The sequence below is a fragment of the Hippichthys cyanospilos genome, chromosome 2, assembly GCF_059441005.1.
Source record: "Hippichthys cyanospilos isolate Australia breed blue-spotted pipefish chromosome 2, RoL_Hcya_1.0, whole genome shotgun sequence".
Taxonomy (NCBI): domain Eukaryota; kingdom Metazoa; phylum Chordata; class Actinopteri; order Syngnathiformes; family Syngnathidae; genus Hippichthys; species Hippichthys cyanospilos.
Window position 1 is genome coordinate 6,532,542 of NC_142370.1, and position 24,632 is coordinate 6,557,173.

The window sequence follows — 24,632 nt, forward strand, 5'->3', positions numbered from 1 at the left end:
TTTGATGTCACGTTGAAATGTCAGTCTATAGCAAAAATAAAGGAATTGGCCTCGTTTTTTGGATGGGAGCGTATGTCTTGAGAGTTTATGCTCCTTTATAGAATACACAGCTTCAATATATAATCCCTTTAGAGAATTCCCTCTTCAAGAAATGCGCATCACAAGCTAAGTATCCTGCGGCTAAGATTCGCACCATCTGAGCTCCAGTCAGGGAGTATATGCACTAAACGGGATTGGATGATAGGTTTAAACATCCCTATTGGCGGCGCACATCTGCTGCCATCATTTGTTGGAATGTCGCTGTCCCAGCAGGCCACTCGGCACTGTGCTGAACGATTCCGAATTGATTTAGTGCATTAATTAGGGCCCTGTTACGAGGTGTCATGGACAATATTTTACAATTTGATAAGCAAAAGACGCGCCATGGGATCATCTTGATGACTTGTGAGGGTTTGATCGTGGCGTCTTTTCATGGCCATACCTTTTAATTTAATGGAAATCGCTTTGCCCCCTGAGTGGCACCGACGCTGTAAGACTTTCATTCCACCCCTGAGACCAACTGTGTGCCACGTCTGCTTTCATCATCCTGACAAAGAAGCAATCGTGACAGCGCGCCGATGAATGAACAAGCCGAGATAAACGCACACATCTTGATTCCATGTATGTTTTTGCACCTCTCTCTGACACAGGGAAGAGACCACCTGCCATCAAACCACAAAATGATTTTAGGCATGGTGAGGAGGGTACTATAACACTCGTTGTTATGTTTAGTTTGACTGATTACTTTGGTGCTGCAGCTATCAACAACAATGTTTTTTCAGCACCTACTGAGCGACATGATTGTCAATCAATCAATCAATCAATCAAATTTTATTTATATAGCCCTAAATCACCGAAGTCTCAAAGGGCTTCACAGAATGAAAAGAGGTCATACAGAGACATCTTTTCAATGTAAGGTACACAACAGCATCCCCTGTCAAAGCTCCCAGAAGGGGAAGGAAAAACTCAAAAACCCCAATTTGGGGAAAATCAGAAACCTCCAGAAGGGACCACAGGTGGGAGGAGCCCCCTTCCAGGCCCACAGGTTGAAGTGGATGCTGCATGTACCGAACACAGAAACAATATAAATTACAGAAAACATATTGTGCTATATAGTGCAGTGATGTCTTGACAGCAGGCAAAGCCATTGGGCAGGAACCATCCCGCATTCCAGCCAGGTGGACCGCAGACGGCTAGACTCCTAACCCGTGATGGTCGACCAGCGCAGGACCCAATGGAGGCGGTCAAGTCAACCCTCACCATCTAGCTAGCCCCCTCTCCCGGCCGGAAGAGGGGGGCAGGAAAAAAGAAGAAGGCTGCAGACAGGCTAATTTAACTAAATGCTTTTGAGTATAGATGTGTTTTTAGTCGGGATTTAAAGATTTCTACCGAGGTGGCTGCGCGAACTTCCATAGGTAGGGCATTCCATAGTACTGGCGCACGAATGGAAAATGCCCTTGATCCCGCAGACTTCTTTTTAGCCCGTGGGGTCGATAGCAAACCGGCATTTTGTGATCGAAGTTGTCGGGACGGAACATAAGGTGATACTAAGTCGACGAGATAGGAAGGAGCTAAACCGTGTAAAATTTTATAAGTAATTAACAACACCTTAAAATCACATCTCACGTGTATTGGAAGCCAATGCAGGTCAGCTAGAATCGGAGTAATATGATCAAACTTTCTCGTCCTTGTCAATAGTCTCGCCGCCGCATTCTGTACACACTGCAGGCTTTTAATGTGAGACATGGGAAGGCCAGAAAACAAAATGTTGCAATAGTCTAGGCGCGACGTAACAAATGCATGAATTAATGTTTCTGCATCGCTAAGAGAAAGAATAGGGCGAATTTTAGCTATATTGCGGAGGTGAAAAAACGCCGTTCTTGTCATGTTATTAATATGTGTTCGAAAGGAGAGAGTTGAGTCAAATATCACGCCGAGATTTTTTGCAGAACTACTTTGGGAAATAATACAGTTTTCTAGGTTCAGCGTGGTATTCTTAAGCAGGTGCTGATGATGAGCAGGGCCAATAAATAACATCTCAGTTTTATTAGGGTTGAGAAGCAGAAAATTGGAAGACATCCATTGTTTAATCTCGGCGAGGCAAGCCTCCAGTTTACTGCACTTGCACGGATCCGTTATTTCTAAGGGCATATAGAGTTGGGTATCATCAGCATAGCAATGAAAACTAATAGCATGTTTACGTATAATATCGCCGAGAGGAATCATGTAGATGTTGAACAGTAAGGGGCCAAGTACTGACCCCTGCGGGACACCACATGAGACGGAGAAAGACTCAGAGATTGCGTCGCCATAAGAGACACTATGCGTCCTTCCCAGGATGTAAGATCTGAACCAAGAAAGTGCTGATCCCGAGATACCAACACATGATCTAAGACGTTCTATAAGAATATGATGATCAATAGTGTCAAATGCGGCACTAAGATCAAGCAGTAATAATATTGATGAGATGTTGGAATCCGAGGCTAAGAGAAGATCATTCGTCACTTTTACTAGGGCTGTCTCAGTTGAGTGGTTGGCCCTAAAACCTGACTGAAGGAGTTCAAATCTATTGTTGTCTATCATAAAATCACTAAGCTGTTGTGTTACAACTTTCTCGAGAATTTTGGCGATAAACGGAAGGTGTGACACTGGCCTATAGTTAGCGAGATCTTCAGGATCTAGGTGTGGTTTCTTAAGTAATGGTTGAATGACGGCCGTCTTAAAAGCTTCAGGTACAATGCCAGAGGAGAGTGACAGGTTGATAATATTCAAGACAGACGACCCCAAGATCGGGAACAACTCTTTGACGAGTTTGCCTGGAAGCGGGTCGAGCATGCAGGACGTCGGCTTTGCTGCATTAACCAGTTGTGTAAGACACTCCAGGGATACTAAATCAAACTGGGACAGGGTAGCCAGACTTTCATGAACCTGATTGTCCGAACTAGCATCAACAATCACAGTTGAGGTGGTGAGCGGCGCTGCCTTTTTTATTTCTTCCCTTATTAGCTGAATCCGCTGAGTAAAGGATTGCATGAAATCGTGTGCTGAATGGAGGGAATTTTGATTAACCTGCTGCTGCTGTGTTAGCTGCGCTACCGTCTCAAATAAATACTTTGGGTTGTTTTTATTAAGACTAATCATTTTGGAAAAGTGATTAGTTTTTGCTAGCCTAAGAGCCTCTTTATATTTCAGCAAGCTATCGCACCAGGCCTGACGGAAAACCTCAAGTTTAGTTGTTCGCCATTTACGCTCAAGTTGTCTACTTAACAGTTTACACGTACGCGTTTCCTCCGTAAACCACGGAGTGCGCCGCTTCGGACGAGTTTTAAGTTTCAGCGGCGCAATAGAGTTTAGGGAATTTAGAAGAACCGAATTAAAATCATTCGCGAGCTTATCGACTGAGCCAGTGAAGGACGGAAAGGCAGCTGTTGCGGAAGGCAGTAATTCAGAAAGTGCAGCAGTCGTTGAAGAATTAATATCACGGCTCTTAAAGCCTTGGTTGTGGACAACAAGACCACACTGAGCTAGGACTTCAAATGTTATAAGATAATGATCAGACATAACGTTAGTATGTGGCAGAATTATGACGTTTGAGGCAGTTAGGCCACGGGTTAGCACTAAGTCTAAGATATTACCATTCCGGTGTGTTGCTGCTTTTATTATTTGTGTAAAACCAAATGCATCGATTATTGCTTGAAAAGCTACAGTAAGTGGCTCTGATGGGGAGTTCATATGAATATTGAAGTCACCCATAATTAATATATTATCTGTGTGAGTTATTAAGTCAGCCATAAGTTCAGGGAATTCATCTAAGAATCCAGAGTATGGGCCAGGAGGACGGTAAATAACTACCACATAAAATGGTGGTGAGGAGCTCGATCGCATAACGAGAGCCTCAAATGTCTTGAAAGTGTGACTCGTGCTCGTGCTAAGCCTAAGATCAGATTCCGAAATTAGGGCGACACCCCCCCCTTTTTTACAAGGACGGGCAACATGTGAGCCCACAAAGTTTGCGGGTGAGGCCTCATTTAATGGTAAGAATTCATTTGGTTTTAGCCAGGTTTCGCAGAGACCAAGCACGTTAAGATTTTGATCTGTAATAAGATCATTTACAAGAAGGGCTTTTGAAGCGAGTGACCTAATATTTATGAAGCCGAATTTAAACTGGGACATTTTTCCCGGACTATTCTGAGTCCTCGTGTTGGTAGTACTAATACCAACAAGATTTTTATGGCTGGGGCTTGCTCTATATTTTGAGTAATTAAAACCTCGTCGCGATGTTAGTAAAGTAGGAATTCGATTGTCGACGACTACAGCGCGCATATTGATATTAATATTTCGCCTAGGCACTTTGTCACTAGTCTTACTGATTAAAGAGGCAGGGCTGTTTTCCTTAATCAACACCACCTCAGCAGAAATCTTATCATTGGGGCATTCAGCATTGCTGATGCAACTTGACATTAGGTAGGGAAAAGCATACTTTACACGTAGCTGGGGTTTCATGCTATACATGTGAAAATAAATCTCTTTGAATCTTTGAAGCTATATGGGGGCAGATGTTTTTTAAAAAAAAAAAGGGGGGGGGGTTAGGATACGTGTAGACTAGGCTTAATTGTTCAAGTCACTTTATAAACGTGAATGCTTTTGGTTCATGCCAGGTAATGCCACAATATTTGTGTTGGCAGAGTTGTTTAACTGTGAAGGAATCATAATTTGCTATGAATAAATACAATAAACATGATTTTTTTTCTCCATTAAGATGTCTTGTTCAGACCAGTGTTTTGGGATATTTTACAAAAGTCGAAGATTAAACACACATACTACATATACTCTGATGCAAAGTGAATTGAAATCAAGATTACGCGTAAAACGGCAGCTCAAGCAACGTTTTGTGCAACTTAAAATGTCTATGGCAGTGTTTTTCAAAGTCATTCAGATCAAAGTTTTATCAAAAGTAATCAAAATAAATACTGCTGAAAACCCCTTATATCTTGTCTCAAAATATTTTGCTGCCACCTATTGACAAAGAGTATTTTTTACCTGATTATGCCACAACACAATACTCTCACAGTTGACAAGCTGCGATGCAATAGAAACCAGCCATCTTCTTTTATTTCCATCCTTTTTTTTTGTTTTCCTTTTTGTAAGTTTCCAAAAATTACACACACAAAAATGTGTCCTGAAAAATTTACCACATCACCCCTGATTATATCTCGCAGAACACTACTGCGCCAGTTCTTCCAAGATTGGGGTAAAATTCAATAATAACCCTAACCCGACTTCAGAGATTCCTCTGTAGCTTTTTTACAGTGTCAAAATGTGGCACACTGAACCTTCATAAACAGCAGTGGTGAAAAATGCCGTTTTGGCATCCACTTTGTAATGACATTAGTGCCAATAATAGTATCACACTATCACACGCCTGTTTTTTTTTTTTTTTTTCTCAGAATGATTTTGTCTTGATGGAGGTCTGCTCCTATGGCAAATGCCATTCTATTTAACTTAATTGATGACATTTGCTTGAGACCAATGGTTTTCTGCAGCTTTCCAGCTGCAAAATATTGGACCATTTCAGAACGAGTAGAAGTAGCAATTGTTTTTTCTACAAGCCCACAATTACAACGGCACCAGAACCGCACTATGGCTGGAGCAAGCAGGGGGCTAATTTTGCTGCCAAGAAGAGCTATAATAATGTCAAATGCTGTTTTGATTACCGCCAATAGTCCCAACCTTTTCTAAGACTCCCAACTGGTTCAGAGTCTAAAGACAGTATACGATTTGAACGGTGAATTTGCAACTAAAACGGCCCCATTGCAACTACAGGTCACAATGAAGTTATGAGTATTGAATGACAAGATCATGAGACAGCCATTGAGGCCTTCTCCTCAAGTGTTTTACCCTATCGTCGTAAATGCTTCTATTGAGAAGGACGAGTATTTATTATTGAGTGTCACAAAACAGGTGTTCTAGGACATGATCATACAAATATTCATAAAAATCTCCAGCTTCAGCGTGGACTGAAAGGACACAGGGAGGGGATCAGGATTAGATAAGCGATGAATAACAACACATCCCTCAAATGCACTAATCTCGACAAGCACAACGACTTGTATGAGTCCATGAAACATTTCGTTTTTTTGGCAGCAGTTTATGGTCACACACTAGTGAGAAACAGAGGACTGTGAATGGTTGAGATAGTCCTGGGATTGACTGGTGATCATCCATCCATTTTCTCTAGCCACTTATCGTCACTAAGGTCGCTGGCTGGCTGTTACCTATCCCAGCTGTCTCCTGGCAGTAGGCGGGGGACATCCTGAACTGGTTAGAAGCCAATTGCAGGGCACACAGGGATGGACAATCATTCACGCATCCAATCACACGTAACGGCTGGTGATCAGTCCGGGCTAAAGTATCGTGTCAGGATCTGTACCTGTGTATTCCAGTCTCCTAGCTATCTTAGGGTGTGATGTGGATGATGAAGACGACGACGTTCCTGTGACCAAGAACAGGTTAAGAGACATACAACATGGATAGATATGCGGTAAACCTACACTGCCACCAGTCTCATGGGAAGGAAACAAAACAAATTACAAAAAAAAAAAAATCCTCATTTGCAGCCCAAAGATTTTTTTGCATTTAGTACGAAGACATTTCCCTGACGGGTTCGCCTCTTATGAAAAGTGCACAGACATGAGACCGTCATCCGTCTGGCTGTGTCACTCTCGGCCGGTGGTTGCTGCAGATAAGACGGCTGAAAAGTGTTGCTGTCTCCATGCGACACCCTGCGCACCTCTGTGACTGTGTCCTTCATCCCTCTTTTGGACTGGAGCTCATGTGCATGTGTATGGGAGCATGAGAAGGGGCGGGGATGATATTGTGCGCATAAGTATGTGTGTGTTTGTTGTAATCCATGGACATGCACAGTCCCAGGACTCTCGAAAGACAACCTTGGCATCCTGCCTTGAGCTTGGTAACTCTAGCTGCCATATTGATCCAACTTAATGAAGAGTCCATCAGCATAGGTGACACCATTAGATGCTCGGGGGCCACTTGGGGCCACTTGGCACAGCTCCCTGATTCACTTCTGGGAAAACGGGTCATTCTGAGTGACAGGCAGCAAGTGGCCAACTAACATCCAGGGTGATGCCAAGCAAAGGCTTGGTGATCCTTTTTCAACATTGGTAACCTTTATTGCATCTGGTAGTGACACATCAATTTTATCACAATGACTGAGCTCATTTTTCCTAAATGTAGTGAACGCAAATTTCAAAATATCTCAGGCGGAATACCTTATCCTCATAGTGCAGTGGTGCCAGGAGTAACCTGACATACAAGTTTTTAGAAATACAGGACATTGTCCGATTTTTTTTCCCCCTTTGACTTGTGAGAAAAACTTTGGCATATGATGTCAGTAAACAACTTGAAACCCTCTGGGCACATTGTGACTAAATTCTCCCCCCAAAATTTTCAGGCTGCCATCGCTCTCCAAATACAGTATATGACGCACCTATGTATAAGACCCACTTTTAATTTTAAGGTCAAACACTGGTGTTTTCTATTCAGTTTGCCAAAAATGTAAAAACTAAAGCAGCACAAAAAAAAAAACCTCATCTTTTTGAATTCTTCACATTTGTTGTTTTCATTTCTTTAAATTATATATTTGTTGCGGATTAATTGTGTTTCAGATTTCCCACATTGTGAGCTCTAGCATTGCCCTCTATTGGTTGAGTTGCACACAGTAGGAGTCCCATCGATTAGGCATGATGCACACAATGTTTATGTTTTAACATTACATTGACCACAGCATGGCTGAGTGGTAAGTGTGGTCATCTTCCAAAGGAGAGGCGATGGGTTCGAACCCCTATCACTGTGAACATTTCAAGTGTCCTTGAGCAAGGCACTGAACCACCAGTTGCTTATGAGGCTGTGCCATCAGTAGGCAAATGAGTAGTCAATGTAAAGCCCTTTGCTTACTTCAGGTAGCAGTACTTCGCGTTTTTTTCAAGGAAAAATAAAAAAATATTTCAAAATAAAAAAAATCATTTAATAAATGTGCAAAAATTTAAAAAAATTGAATTAAGCAAAAAAATGCAATATACAGTGCTGTATTCATCAAATCAAGAAATAATATTAGTGAATAACTATGTTAAGAATTCTTCAAGCGTTAGCGTTTGTGAAGTTTTTTATCTTATTTTGAAATGTATGCTTTTAATTTGTCGGGTCGCGTTGCATTTCCTGTTTTACGTTTTCTGTGCGTCATTCGGCTCGTTACGGTGACTTAGTAAATGACAACGTAAGCTCATATTTCTAGTTTATTATCATTTATATTGATAACACACGCTACTGCATATGTTTAGTAAGCGATGAGTGTTTATTCTGTTTATGTGTTCGTTTGTGTAGATGTTGCACTTTATAGTTAGTAGTTGTTAGTTGTTGCTAACCCGCTAATGTCGGCTAAAAATACAGTAAATTGATAGATTAGCAAGTGTTTATATGTTAGTTTACTGACTTTAAGATTGTTGTTGATTTATTATTCAACAGATACTACATGATACACCATACATGAGCCAAAATAAATGTGAAGTTCAACGTGATGACTTGCGAACTCTTTCACCGGAGTCTTGGTGCAGATAACCAGTCCTGAGAACAAATTTTCAACACACTAAGTAATATTTAGTTATTTAATGAATATGCAATAATGTTATAAGTATAATGTAATGTTAAATAATATGAGAAAGGAAATAAAATAGGCAAAAAATACCCCCCCCAAAAAAAGGATTGTTTATGGTTACTGCGGCTATATTGGGGCGTACATAGAAATCTAGGAACTGATACCCTACTTTGCGGGTTTCAGACTTCGCGGGGGGTTGACAGCCCCCATAAACCGCGAAGTAGGGGGTATCGCTGTATATTCTTACAAAGTATTTTTTTCAAAATCATGTACCATGTTACTATTATTTTTTTTTTCCTATCAAAATCTTTCGTTAAGTTTTTCAGAGAGGTTGAAATGGATTTTTAAGATAATTTGAGATATGAATGTTTACACAAAATACCGTATTTTTCCGACTATAAGCTGATGATTTGAGTCTGCAGTTCATAGTCCAGTGTGGCTTATCTGTTGTTTGTTTTTTGTTTTTTTGCTATCCACCAGCAAGCAAATGTATATATCTGTTTGAGGTTTTGAATTTACAACATGTAAAAACTATGAAATAGAACTGAAAAGATGTTAATCAACGGCTGTGCTCAAAGAGTTCTAAAAATATATGATTAAAAAGTAAATATGTCTAAATTGAATAAGAGAATGTATACAATTTTGGTTAAATCTGTGACGTACATTTTATATACAGTACACGGTATACATGATTTTATTTAAGTATTTAGGATTGTAGATATGAATTGAATTATGTGCAATGTATTCTTATGGTCACTAAAATAATCGAGCAAACAAAGAGAGATTTAAAAAAAAAACAGGCTATTGACGTAATGATTTCGATTTCAAACTGCTACTTAACTAACAGTATTCTGTTAGTGTTGAAAATATCCATCCATTCATTTTCTACAAATATGTTGGGACTAAACATGCAGGCATGTTCAGTCTGTTATAGAGAGTATGTTGCTGTTGTTATAAAAAAATTAATAACAACAAAAAAAGATAAACTTCCACATACCATCTTTTGCGTAACTATCATGTTATTACCTGCGGCATATAGTCCAGTGCGACTTATCCGTGACAAAAATATTTTTTTTTGCTGCTGCAGCTTGTATACCGGTGCGGCTTATAGTCCGGAAAATACGGTATATTAAACGCCTATTTTAAGCCACTATGCACAGTACCAAGTTAAATATTGTACTTTATTTGAACTAAAGGGAAATCCAATGATTTGTTTACATGATTTGCTGCTTTTTCTCTTGCATTTTTAGGACAACACAACTTGCAGTGTTGATCATGTTCTATGCCACCTTGTCGTCCAGTGTTTCAAGATACAGGACAGTTTGCACATAGAGCAAGACTTCAGGATGAGCGCCTGAGAAAGATTTATGTATTACCTCAGCGGATGACGGGGAATTAAAATGAATGTGTAGACGGGGAGTATGGGAAAGTCAGAGATCCACTTTGAACCCGGAGTGGTCGCTGAGCCATCCCATCTATCTAACTGTCAGCGTTTGTCCCATCCATCGCTCTCACACGCTCCGTCACTGTGACAGAAGCAACCACCGCAAAACACACACACATTCGCAAACAATCCCAAGATTGTAATTTTAGCACAGCTGCCGCTTTTGTCTGCAGTAAAATTGACACCCTAGTAACTCCTACCGCCCCGGCCCTTCATTTGAGGCTCCACTCTCACTGTCATCTGAATGTTTATGTGCTGACTGTGTCTATAAAAGGAATACAGCACTCATTAATTTAGTAGAAAATGTAACAAATGGTGCACAATTTTACTGTGAAACTAAGTGTTTGGACAAAAGTGTTTGAACAAAAGTGTTTCATTAGCTGTAACACTCAACATATGTGAGATCAGTTTCTATAATAAGCCATAGCAAGTAATTGCACATTCTTTTTCAGTGTGAGTGCATTTGCAGGGGAAAAAAAATCTTGAACATTTCCACCTGGCTCATTGAATTAGAAGAGCATAATGTGCTGGGCAATAGTTTTCTCCATCTGCTGACCTAAACAACAGACCATCTAACTAAGTCATGTACAAACAACTGGAACTAATAATTATGACTCCAGACAAAGATTTCTCCTAATAATCCAAAATCAAATGGTATTAAAAAGATTTTATTTAAAAAAAAAAAAAAACAGGTGAGCATCAAACTGTGTTAGGGTCTCTGCGACAAATAGTTCCCATAGTAACCACCTAAACTCGAGAGACCTGACCTCTCTCACATCCACTTAACAATCCCCAGATGTCTAATTGTTTCCCTAATGATGCTGAGCCTAATGGGACTGTTTATGGTGTTCATTTTATAGTGCTGGCCCAGTAATTAGACTGCACGCACTTCATTAAACAGCACAAAGTGGATGCCGCACACATTTATCTGTCCATGGTGCTGAGCTTTGTGATTCACACACACACGCACGCACGCGCACACACACATGGCACACGGTGCCTCTGTCCACGGTGTTGAAAGAACAGGACCCTTATCTTGAACTTTCCAAGCCATCGTTGTGATTTATAAGCACACACTGCTCGTTGAAAAGTGCATACTTTTACGTAACCTGAACCATTTAATATCGACATTCATCGGTAACATTCAAACAAGCAGTACGTTAGAACTTGCGGTCACAAAATCAAACAATGTGTATAGCACTTTTTACACAATGTAAACAACATAGGTTTTCAGTCTTTAAAAATAATATAATAAAATAATTAATTACAAGTAATTACATTAATCAAATACACTGGTTTTTGATTTATGAGTTGAACTCGTTCGCCAACTACACTCTTAGGTCAATGCTCTCGTACCGTTGGTCCCAAAAATCTAGAGTGAGTTTTTTAATAATCACATTGCAATGTTAAAATTCTATTGCACTGTATACAAATTACATTGATAACACACAATAAATATATATAAATACATAAATCACATCCTCAGAATCAAACACTTTAAGATCATATTTCTTATGATTTAGTTCAATGGCCTTAAGGTGGGCACAAATTAGCCACTAGAGAACGGTATATAACATATGTATATTACAGTTAACCAACATCACTATTAATATTTAATAGTTTGCTGTCCATCCATCCGTTATCTGTAGCCGCTTATCCTCACTCGTGGTGCCTATCCCAGCAGTCTTCGGGCAGCGGCTGGGGAACACCTTAGACTGATAGCCAGCCAATCGCAGGGCAGATAGTTTGTTTTGTATTCCTATGAAGATCCCGATGTGGACTTTCAGAAAAGAAAGTGAGGTGGTTTCGTTAATACGCTCTCTCGGTTTTATGTTTAGTTCTATAGGCAGTGCCAATGAACAGCTTGAAGCAAGAACTTGGTCTCGTATTTGAAGTATTGTTTACTATCAGTCCAACTGCTGCCTGTTGTGAAGTTCTCAGCTGCCATTGACCTGTCACATCCCAAATCACTCATCATAACATAAGGCGGAAAAAAAATACTCATAAAAAAAAGGGTCATTCAAAGTCTGGTGCCACTGTGGAATCCCTGTGGAATGCCACTCGCGGATGCTCTGCCAATTTACGCACAAAGCAGAAGCAGGGTGGGTTTGTTGTCAAGCAAAATAAATAAATAAACAAAGAATGAAAAAGAAAAAATCTGGCACTATTGCTTCAGTAAAAACAACAAAAAAAGTTGGCGGAATTGGTTGACAAATGTTCTGATTAATTTGTTGTTTTTACAATTCCCCCTTGCCTATTTTGAGAATATTTTTTATCATACTTATTTTATGTTATAAAAATATATCTCAGTACTTTAACCACTTATCCTCACAGGGATCACAGGCATTCTGTAGCCTATCACAGCAGTATGATATTCTAATGTATCTATCATACCAGTTCACCAAAAGTAAAAATAACTGAATTCATGTCATCACTGATTATGAAAGGTTAACATCTCAACAGATCAAATTAGGGCTGCACAATTATGGCCAAAGTAGTAATCACAATTATTTTGGTCGATAAAGCGATCACAATTATTAATCATGATTATTCATCATGTTTGGTCAAACATGTCTATTTATTGTACTTTTTTAAACAAGCACTGTCTACTGTATGAACAAGGCTTGACACTTAAAAATAAAAATGATAATAAAGTAAAATAAATGAAGTGAATCTTAATTATGGCAAAAACTTGTGCAAACCATTGAAAAAAATTAAGCTGACTTAGAACCAAGCACAACAGACCTGTATGGACACCTACAGCGTTTTTTGTTTTTTGCAAGAAAAAAAAAAAAAAAAACAGTACACAAATACCAGAATCACTCGAAGTGGCTATCGGCTTAGCAGTGGAAATGTCATTTTTGGTCATTTCAAACCCAATTTATTCAAATTTTTGCCAATGGGATTTTCCAAAATGGGTCTCAATTGACATCTAGTTCAGTATAGTACTAGGGGCTGATGAAAGCAGAGGCTTTTGGCATGCAAACATGTGAGAAACATTGTCACCTAAAGGCTTTTAACCGTGAAAGTAACTTCAGTGCAGTGATCGCTTCCCACTCTTGACGCAGCTGAGTCTACAGCATACAAACTACACTAGCGGATTGTAGTAATTTAGTAATTTAGTAACTAGTATTTTTTTTTTTTATTTTAAATCAGACTCATTACCTCTGTGTGCATGCTCGCCAGGAGTGGCGAAATCCTATAAGCCGACATGTTATACGCCCTGCGCTTCCACGAGGTAAAGACATTCCAGAAGATGTGCGTTGCGGAAAATCGGGCTAGCGTGACACCGCGGGAAGTGGCGTGGTTGTCCAAAAAACGTCATTTTGACCCATGGTGTCACGTCGAACTCGCGGGCGTCATCAAGCATAAACCAAGCTGCGAACTTTCCTCCAGGATTTGCTCGCTTGCTATTTCTTAAGCCTAATGATGTCTTAACCTTGTGTTTGCACCCCTGGTGGTAGGATGACTAAAAGTGCTTGATTTGACATGTACTGGAAGGTGGGTTGTCAAATGTTAATATTGACGATTTTCATCTTAATTAATCGTGGCCGCCAATATCGTGATCGCAATTAAAATTCGATTAATCGTGCAGCCCTAGATCAAATCAGGCAAAAACAGTTTTTTTTTGTTGTTGTTTTTTTTGCTTTAACCTCACAACGTTCTTATTAGGTTTACAATTAATTCCTGAGCCATCACCTGCAAAGTTTGCTTCTTTTAATGCTGTGTGTGTGTGTGTGTGCGCGCGCGTGTGTCTGTGTAAATGTTTAACGTCAAATTATCGCAATGGGAAGTTTAAGATCTTTGTGTCATTGAAATCAATGTTTATCATTTGGTGTGGTCTTATAGTGACCAGAAATGTTCTATCATTGGCATTACATCTGAAATTCAGTTGGGTACATTTAGGAAAAAAAAAAAAAAATGATGCCATTTTAATGGTTCAACAACGTTTTTTTTTTCCTTTTCTCAGAATTACATGATGTCTCTTCAAAAAACTGCTTAAATTAACGCACGGGGACAGGATTTCAAAAGGAGGTTTGTGCTGATAGCTCGATCATGTCTGACTTTTTGGTCATAGACATGAAGACTCTTTAAAGAAAGAGACGCTGGAACTGACAATGAATTACATTTGAATTTTTCCTTGACGGATTTCATGGTGATATGCTTCGAGGTAAGGAAGCGCATGTACAGTTATGTCTTATATTCCACATTCAGTCGTGTTAATATATTTCACGTTGACTCATTAGTATAATGACATTCGAGACGAAGAACTCCGGCTTCACAGTTAATAATGTCTACTCTACAGGAATGATGCGTGTAAGTCAACAAAGCACTAACTTTCATACAGTACAATTGATTACAATTTGAATTCTTCGGCTGCTCTGAAATGAAAGTAGAGACTCTGAGGATGGACATGTATGTACAACGTGCATTTGTGACAGTAAATCAAAACTAATATCCCTGGCCTGCGCTTGGTATTGTCAAAACACTTCACAAACATACATGTGAGGATTTTTAGATCACCTGTTTGTATGTTCTAATTTTGTGCATAAATATACATTATTTGAATAAATATGACTCTTGGAACTCTAAGCTAACTTTTTGCGTATTTTTTTGGTGATCTTATTTTTATAGTGAACTCCCCCTGAAGAGCTTGAAGTCCTCAGGAAGGACAGGATAACAAACACTTCACACCGTGCAGCGAATGAATTGTTTTTCTTTCATTATAATGTATGAATCAAAAGTAAATCACAATAACATTAATTACTTGCCCAGCCCAACTCGCCAATGAGAACTCATTTTTGGAAATTATTTTCTCTGCTGTGGTGAAGTTCCACAGAGGAAAGGCTCATCGATATGGATATACATTCCTACGCTACTTTTCATTGAGCATGGATGTAAAAGTGAAGGATATAATAAGGGAGACCAAGCTGAGTAATGTTTCCCAGTGCATTCTCAATTGTATCTTTTGCCTGGTTTTGAAACTTTGAAACATGTTGGTTTCTTCTGGTTATTTTCCTCTAGGGGCATTGACAGTTGCCGCAATCAAGATATCATGATCAAAAATCGGTTTCCTACCTTGAGGAAGGAGAGGTTTCGATTCCGATCAATGCTGGTTATCTCCAGGTTTCCCATGACGACTTCACAGTTCTCGTAGACCTTCTTCAGGGTGTGATACTGCTGGTCCAGGTCTGAAAGGGTGCTCAGCTTGTTTTCTGTGCCGGCACAAACTGGAGACAAGAAGATGTGCAAATGAGATAAAAAATGACAGTCACAGTACTTGTCTGTGCCTTCATACCACAATTGCATTATATATAAAAAACAGATCTGGTGTGATCTGTTCAACATCAGCAGCTTTACATATGAAAAATACATCTTGAGAAAAAAAAAATCTGAGAAGAAACAAAGGTGGATAGACTGTTGCATCGTTGAACTTGCTCTGATTTCCACCAACACCCATAGCTCATAAACTCTTATATTGCTTTATAGATCGTTTACTCCGCAAAGATTAGTGTGCTGCCCTTTCTTCATTTGGTGATGCTCCATATTGCTGTGGGTTCTCGGAGTACACTCGGAATGGCAGTGAGGGGACCTGAGCTACAGTGATAAATGAGATTTGCTGACCATGTGCGCTGATGAGTTATTAGAGGGGATGATTTCAGATCAGCTACAAGGAAAGTCACGGAGAGGAAATCAAATGGGTGCGATCAATGAGAATGTGTGTGTGTGTATGTGTGTGAGTGAGTGAAAGGTGAGCAGGCGTGTGTAATAATCTCTTATTGGAACCCACTTTCTTGTGTGCGCGTGCGAGTGTGTGTGTACGTATATTTGTGTGCGCTTGGGGATCAAGAAGAGGTGAAAATTGAGGTGGAAACAACCCTCAAAAGAAAATCTCAGCCACCTGTAAATGTGCCAACACACAAACTTCCGTTCAGTGAGCACAATCAATGCCCCAAGTTTATTTTGATTTTTCTTCTGCATTTCCACCTTTAGCTTTCATACCATTATGTCCTGGTCGCCGGATGATGACCTCATAATTACGGGTTGATTGGTGATCAACCCATTCATCTAGCCAGATCGCCTAGTACTTTTCTATAACTCCATCCTTTTCATTTTCCCATTTCACTGCGGTGCCGTTGCGATCGCGCTGTCCTCACGCTTGCTTCTCGACACGTCTGAAAGGCTGACACAGCAAGCAGGATGGGAAATGAAGGAGAAACATAAAAGGTGGTGACCTCACTGGGTTTGAGCTGTAGAAGCTAATTGAGTAGGCGAAAGGCAGCTGCTGAGGTCAGACAAGCAGCATGTACATAACCCTCACGAAAAGCAGTGATGTTTCAAAGCTGTGGATCAAGGTCAGAGGGCATGTTCATGAAAAAAAATATACTTTAGCCACCAAACATGGACATTTTGGGTTGTCACCACTGAACTCATGCACACAGATTTGTGATCGTCTTCTATATACACACTCACAGCCTGGACCACATTCTGGTACTTCGTACCCTAATCTGATATCTTCAACAGCCTCCTCATTATTGTCTCCTCTAATTGTCCAAAAGAGATGCTGATGAGCCATCTTATATCACCTCACTAAGGCAACATTTCATTGCCAAATTAGGTAAGAAAAAAAATACTTGATGACACAAATTAGACTTGTGCGCTTGTTTCATAAGAGGCACTTTCAGCTGATGGAACAGTAAAAGTTTTATCATGAATGTTAACTTTTGATGGTCTATGCCTTTTTTAGTAGAGTTCACTGCTTTTAGCTGGTAGTGGTGATAAAGCTGCGCACTAAATATAGTCTGCGAATGTGACCCTTTACAAGCGCTTTTATATGGTAGTATTTAAAGATTCTATGCATATTTAGAGAATATGACTCATTTTAATGCGAGTCCATCTTAGCAGCTTTCCAACAAAATGAAGGAAGTGGACTTTTTGGGCTGAGGGGAGAGGGGCACTGACCCATGCCCGCAGGCTTTTACACTCAAGCCAAGGCTCTGCACTTCTTTATATGCACTTGTTCTGCAAACTTTCCGCCACAATACACAACCGGGACTATGTCAAATGGAAAGTATAAGGAGAACAGTGTCATGTGGAGGTGAGGTCTTCAGATTGTGTAACTTTTCCTCACTTTCTCCAAAAAAGGGTGTCCCAGATTCCCCCCGGAATCGGGGTTAAATAATCCCTGACAGGCCCGGGCAGCTGATATGTAGCCAGCAAGGTTCAGAGGCATCCCTCAGCCAGCCTTTCTCTTCATCCTCACTGACTGTGACCCTTACCTCCTAACTTTGAGTGTCTTTGTCCTTCTGATAGGGATAACATCTTACGGTTATTTCTTGTTTCCATGATTTCACTCTTGACCTCAGTGCCTAACACATAACTTCTCCTTCCACATTCTGTCACTTCTGCCTCCGGATCGCATCCCTCTTGTGATAGAGCAAACATCAACGCTTCTCAGTTTTTTACAGCTCACCCTGATTTTTGCTTTGTATTCCAAGTTTCAAGTTATAAGGTTTGCTCGCGAGTTTTAAGCAGTAATTCTTTTGTAATGTCCTCTTCTCACAATATGTCTAAAGACATCGCATCTTGGGAAAGGAGAGTCATGCATGCAGAATCACATGACCGAGGTGACCTGACCTGATGTTGAGTGATGAATGACAGATAAGCATAGGTCCTCTCAAATGATTCTGATGACTTTCCTGAAAAATCTCCATCGATGATACTTGAGTGCTTTCGAATGTCTTTCCGAAGTGGTCCAGGTTTATGACAGTTTCCTAACTTGTGATTGGACGTATGTCTTCATGTTGGGCTTCTGTTTTAGCCTTTAAATTTTTGACTCCTTGTTTTTTTTTCTCACCATTTGAAAAAAGTTGAACACTTGCCATGAATGTGACGCTGTATTTGAATTTACAAATTGTGGGAGTGTTTATGTTTCTGTGTCTTCTGACTAAGAACGGCTTCAATGGGATGACTTCAATGAGTGAATTTTGGTCTGGCAACACAAAGAGCGGTTGTTGTTGGTAGAAGGTAACAAAATGAACGATTGACTCAAAAGTTTTTTTCTGGAGGCGCCTTTGATTCTCCGCTCTTTCTGAATGAAGCAAATATACATGACAAAATCGGTAGTGTCTGTCAAGCATTTATATGCACTGCTCTTCGCTCTTGTGATGGCAGCGTTCAGTGATGTAGTCAATGAGGTGTCAGACACTCAGAGATACATTTGCGAATCCCTTGAACTCTTTCTTTGGCAAAAGAGTTTGCTGGTGATGACAAGGCCTCTTTTACTTCATCGCTTGCAGACGGAGGACTCACAATGATGGAATTTCTTATTATTCTGCTTCTGGTTTAACTGCTTGGTGTCAAGCCATCTGAACGCAATGCTCCAGCCACAAAAAGTTTTTTTTCGGCCTCAGTCTATGGGCTTAATGACTGAGTGTAATGCCCACCGCCTATGTGTCAGCTTTACAGTCTTGCCCCACCATCAACTTATTGTCTGCCGTAGAGCTTTCACCAGGATATAGCATGTATACATTTACTTTCTGGCTGACATGGGAGAACCCACAGCCACCACTCGCTTCTTGAATGGATGACATACATCCAATAGTCTGGACTCCATGTAGCCTGGAGACATTATTCCAGTGTTGCAGTGACACCATTCATATGTAAAGTTCTTTGTATCACACTTTGTTTAGAACCTCAACTTTGAGCTTTATGCAGTTCAAGTTGACGGCAATGCACACCTTTATACACAAAGACCAGGTGGCAATCCAGGTAGAACACCCATCCATGTATTCACTACCCACACACACAAAATCCATTTGTTTAAATCAAAAGACATTCATTTCTAAGTGCCTGCTATGCAATGTGTGGTGGGTAGGGTGGTGCTATGTAAAAAAGAAAAAAAAAACTGCATGTGGGCATGGGAATCTGTACACATTTGTGCATGTGTGAATTTAATGAGTTGTCAGAGCGTATTCTAATTGCAACTCTTTGTGGAGAAATGAGGTTTGTAGTTAATGTACCACAGGAAGACTGCCTGAGATTGTGTGTGTGTGTGTGTGTGTGTGTGTGTGTGTGTGTGTGTGTGTGTGCATTGCTCGGTTGATGGGACAAGATCACAATAAAGGAAAATGAATGGTTTTGTGTGTCAATATGTCTGCAATTGGCTGGCAACCAGTCCAGAGCTTCACCCGCTTGCTGCACCAACACATCTGGAATAGGCCCAAACAATCCAGTGACCCTAATGAGGATGAACAGCTCTAGAAAAAGGATGGATGTATCAATATGTGAGCAAAGAAGAGATATGCACAGAATGTTCATGTATGTGTTTATGCATGTATGCATGTGGGTTTAGTATCAGCCTCAGATTCTAAATCACATCAGCTTCACTAACTTTCCAATCTGCTGCAGGCTTTTAGCGCACACAAGCGCATATATATATATATATATATATATATATATATATATATATATATATATATATATATATATATATATATATATACACACACACACACACACACACACACACACACAAACACGCATGCACACAGCAGTGGTATGGGGTGGGGGAGTGGTTTCCCACAGGAGGATATAAGTTTGAGTTGAATGTAATGAGCAAGCAAAAGGCAAACGAGCCCTTCAGTCTGACGACTGCTATCTAGACATAGACAGGATGTGCCAAGGGAAACACGTTATTGCAGAAAGAATCCAAAATGCTGTTCACTCCAACCGTTTGCCAGTCCCCATCTGCCATTTTTACACTACTTGTCTAAGTATTCCTGATCTTTGCTTTTTTCACCCAACAACACACCCTTTTCTGTATCTTAACTTCTTCCCCCCGTCCAACAATGAGCCGAAGTAACTTTGTTGTCCTAGTTGCAGTGTTGGTAATAACATCATTTAAACTAATGAGAAGGTGATACTGTTGGTACAAATTCATACTGAAGAGTATTCTTGCTACTATGTAGTGACAACTTTATAGCAGATTTCTGAGATGGAAATCTGCAAGAGCAACAAGGTTTGAGAGCTTGCACTGAACTTTAGTTTGTAAGTCTCCCTTTCCATGTTTCTACACACACATATACATATATGCATATATACATATATATCACAACTGCATATATCTTTAACAACTTTGAAGATACCATTACGCATACAATATCATCTGTTGAATGAATTAATTTGACAAGTTTGTCAATGAATAAAAGATGAAACAAAATACCACGGTGACAAAAAATAGTCAGGAGAAGTAATCAGGAGAAAAATGCCACTCAAAAAAAAAATAAAAATCAAATAGTCATGACTTAGTGAAAAATGAATCAACCCGAGGTTGACCAGTCATCTACCATATTTCTCCGAGTACAAGCCAACCTCGTTTTTACCCCCCCCCCTTTTTTTATTTCAATATGTTCGAATTATAGAAAAACGCAGTTATAAGTCTATTAATATCTTCTGACATACGAACCGTTTAGCCTGAGTGAGAAACAATAATTTGAGGGTGCCATTCATGACACTGGAAGAGAAACATTGCTTTGAAATTCGAAGCGATCTAATCTGCGGGTGTGAGTTGCGTTCGGCCTCACAGGTACCACACGATCCTCAATTAACACGCAGCTTCCTCTCATGGCCACAGTCATCCATCTCAAGTTGAATCAATAACCCTTCTCAGGCGTATGGGTGTTGAGGGATGTAAATAGCAAAAATCTGACATTTGTCACAAATAAAACAAAAGGTCTTCGATATAAACAGATGCAATAGTGGCGCCATTTCTCAAACAATCCATAGCCCTATTAAAAAGGGCCAATAATTTAGTGGCTGAAGTGCAAATAGCATGCCCGTGTGAGATGAGTTAGGTATTGGATGTGTGACAGGGATGTATTTCCCTCTCCCGTCGTAAAGAAACATTATAGCAGATATATTTGTATCGACTAAATTATTGCAATGATTAACATGACATCAAACAGACCGAATGCGAAAATATCTTTTCAGCTGGAATTTATCAAACATGTCTTATTGCAAAGTGACCCGAGTCTGAATCCAGCCGACTCCGGTGGCCTTCCTGTGTGGAGTTTGCATGTTCTCCCAGAGCTTGCGTGGGATCTCTCCGGCTTCCTCCCACCTTCCAAAAACAAGCATGGCTGGCGAATTGGACATACTAAACTGTGCATACGTGTGACTGAGTGCATGAACGGTTGTTTGTCTCTGTGTGCCCTGCGATTAGCTGGCAACCACCCGGCGCCTCAAAGGAGGCCAGTGACGCTCACTTTCACAAATCCAAGATCCAAGATCCTTTCGTTTTCCTTAATTTTTTGAGCTTTGTGAGAACTTGACACCCAGCAAATAGGTTAACGAAAGCGTTACGCTCTTCCTGCCAATGTTGTCAGGTTCACACATTGTTAGGTTTGGGTGGATCTAAAAGGGGCTAAAATGACAAAATAATCCTAACAACACCACAGTGCCATTTTGTAGGGGTTATTTCATATTACAATGTCACTTTAGGTACAGAACAGCAAATTAAGTACCAAACCTTTGTTTCATTCCCGAAGTAGTTTTTAGCAAAATGAGATAAAAGCACGTCAATTTCCTCTTTAGACTTTGACCTGCAGCTGCATTCATTAATGCGAGACTCGGGGATTCTTAGGATCCCAGAGTCCCAAGAAGTCAAACATAGTCACACCACTGGAGCTTAATTAAATTTGTGATCATTAAACTTTCTTTGAATGCTTTCCTTCCTGACCGACCGAGAAATGGACAATGCATGAATATTTTATGTTTCCAGCATTTTAGATGGCGTTGACTCTTGGACATTAGTGATTAAATTCTTTTAAGTTACTGCAGAATTACTGCTAGTGGTATGTCCTTCCTTTAGACATACTGTGTATGCAAACACACGTATGCACACACAAACATGCCTTCGCATACACGCACGCATGTGCACACACACTTACACGCGCACTCTGATTGACTTGTAATAGGCCCATGCCTCAGCCCTGCAGCGTAGCCGCGACGCTTTTTTTCCCCTTTCAAATCTGTACTTTAAGTGACAAAGCCCCAAGTTGCCTTCTCAATTATGTTGTACAGGTGCAGTCAGCTATAGCAAGTAATTGCATTGGGTGTTTGGAGCTCCCCAAGAAGGACTGGAAGCTCATGGCAGTGCTGTCAGAGGCTCCTGAAGGATACAGCAGCATGCTATGTGTGCACTATGGTCACACAAAAGCAGGAATAACAACTCACTTTTCATGGCCCACAATTTTGTTTAAATGTATATACTACATGTTTTAAATGTATATACTTAATTGATTTTCCATGTTTCTACACATTTTCCACATTGGGTTTTGAACCTGTAAAAACTCACGTGATCAGACTGAGATACTGGCATCGGCCAGGAACATAACATCTTCGCGACCGGCCCTGGTGCATTCTTTTCATCCTCAGAACCCAACCCTCAACAGTGTATGCGCACACACACACACACACACACACACACACAAGTAAGGCCACTTCAGAATCACTACTTGTCATGAAGGATTTTTGCAGGGCCACTATTCTTAATGTTATCATTTCTGTTATGAAAACTATCACAAAAAATGTTCCACTGTATTATATTCGGTTTTTCCAACCTTTAAATCTGTTTGAATATATGCAAAATTCCCACCAAGATAACAATTCAGGGCTTTGCCATACAGCTTTAAATCACACGTGTTCCTCTTCATGAAAAAAAGTTACTGTACTGTATATTAAAAGCTCATTTTGCAGGCCTTGTGCCCAGAAAAGTCATTTACAAATCTGTAACAGGGCAACTAGCGGGCATAGCCAAATCGGCCAAATTCCTCCCTTGTGGCTGTGCAAGTGGCAGGTATGACTACTTTCGACAACCCCGGAGGGATTGTAGCTTCTGTGCTCAAACTAGCTGGAAGGTTGCAACTTGACTCTGGAACCGCATTGGCGGGACACTACATTTTGCCTGGTCTTGGCTCAAAAACACATCTGTAGATATTAGCCTTAGTTTCCCCATTTTTTGTCTTCATTTTTGCACACCATTTTGAGTTTGCTGCGCTTTACAATAACGACACTTAATTACTTACTGACCGAATGTGTGCTGGCACATTTGAAGTTGCAACCTTTAGGCACTTTTTCACATTACGCTTGGCTGAATTTGAACTTTTGGTGTGAGCAAATTGGCAACAGCCAATCGGCGACATTGCTAACTCAACTCACTGTTGCAATAGACACCCACTGTGCAGGTAAATGTGCTGTAATGGTGAATAATGCAGTTCGGATGGGATACCAAGCGCTGTACGACACAGCAAGCAAGGTGTACGAGGACCGAGCCGGAGAAAGGTTGGTCTGGAAGAAGGAGGTTGTCATTATCAGATGAGTTTGTTTACTTACCTGTTTAGGTGGGAAACAAGCTAGCTTGCAAAACAGCAGAAGGAGACCTTGTTGTTGTTTGTAAATAGGACTCAGAAACGGGGAAGAGGAAAGCTACTCCTCTTCTCCATTGTCATGTGGCACCAGCACATCCCCGGTAACACAGGAGGACTATCCGTATATTGCACTAGTTCATACTCAGTAAGCAACAACCACTCGCTATCCACTTTTTTTTTTGAACTCATTGCATATCAAAACGACGCACTGTGACTGACCGTCCTCAAGGTCGGGTGATTGGAGAAATCCTCATATCCTCCTCCCAAAGCAGCCGCACACCACGACTGACCCACATTGAGCTATTCAATTGATTGAATAATTCTGGATGTTTTTAATGTTTTTTTGTTCTGTTTTGTTAATGGTCATTCCACAGTCTAAGGGACCATGTTGCAACATTCATATTTACGCCACTGCCATCAGCTGCAAATACCCATTAGAAACATCATATGCACCTCCTGGGAACATTTTACATGCATGGCTCCCGAGAGTTTTGTTATACTTAATGCATGTCAGAGCACCCAGGGGGCTTTTCGAAGGAATGCAGATCGAGGCTCCAATCGTAAAATATTTAAAGCCACAGTACCACAGCTTGAGATTTGAGTCGAGAATAAACGGGACATGCCTATATGCGCAGACGGCCTTGCTGTTGTCAATGTTTAATGGAGCACACACACATTGGCAGAGAGGCAAATTTCCGCCGGCACCGCCATCACCTGGTCCAGATGCAAAATAAAGCACAGATGTGGTAGTTTAATTAGCCTTGCCAGAGGTGCTGCAGCGTTATTACCCTGCTCCGCCTGAAGAGCGTGCCTGCCGTGGCATCGGTGTGTGAGGGCGATGTGACAGCAGCGTAAATGGAGGGGTGATCGTAATGCCTTTTCTTTGTAGTGGAACGGATCCGACAGTGATGCGCAATGATTATTATTTGGGGGTATAAAACAGGAGAACAATGGCTTGCGCGCACGGGTGTGATCACACCTCAGCCGAAAGTGCAGGCTTCTCCGTTTGCCAAGTAAACCTGAATGACCTAGTTGGACGTGAAATTGA

The 24,632-nt window shown here is 40.5% G+C and overlaps 1 protein-coding gene across 3 annotated transcripts in view; it reads right to left on the minus strand.

Annotated features, from left to right (window-relative positions):
- Positions 1 to 24,632, minus strand: part of LOC148427034 (receptor tyrosine-protein kinase erbB-4-like) — a 203,235-nt gene that overhangs the window by 108,201 nt on the left and 70,402 nt on the right. For all 3 annotated transcript variants that reach the window (XM_088402715.1, XM_088402706.1, XM_088402700.1), the window contains exon 2: positions 15,234 to 15,385. In XM_088402715.1, coding sequence (XP_088258841.1) covers positions 15,234 to 15,385 — 152 coding nt within the window. The remainder of the gene's footprint in view (positions 1 to 15,233; positions 15,386 to 24,632) is intronic.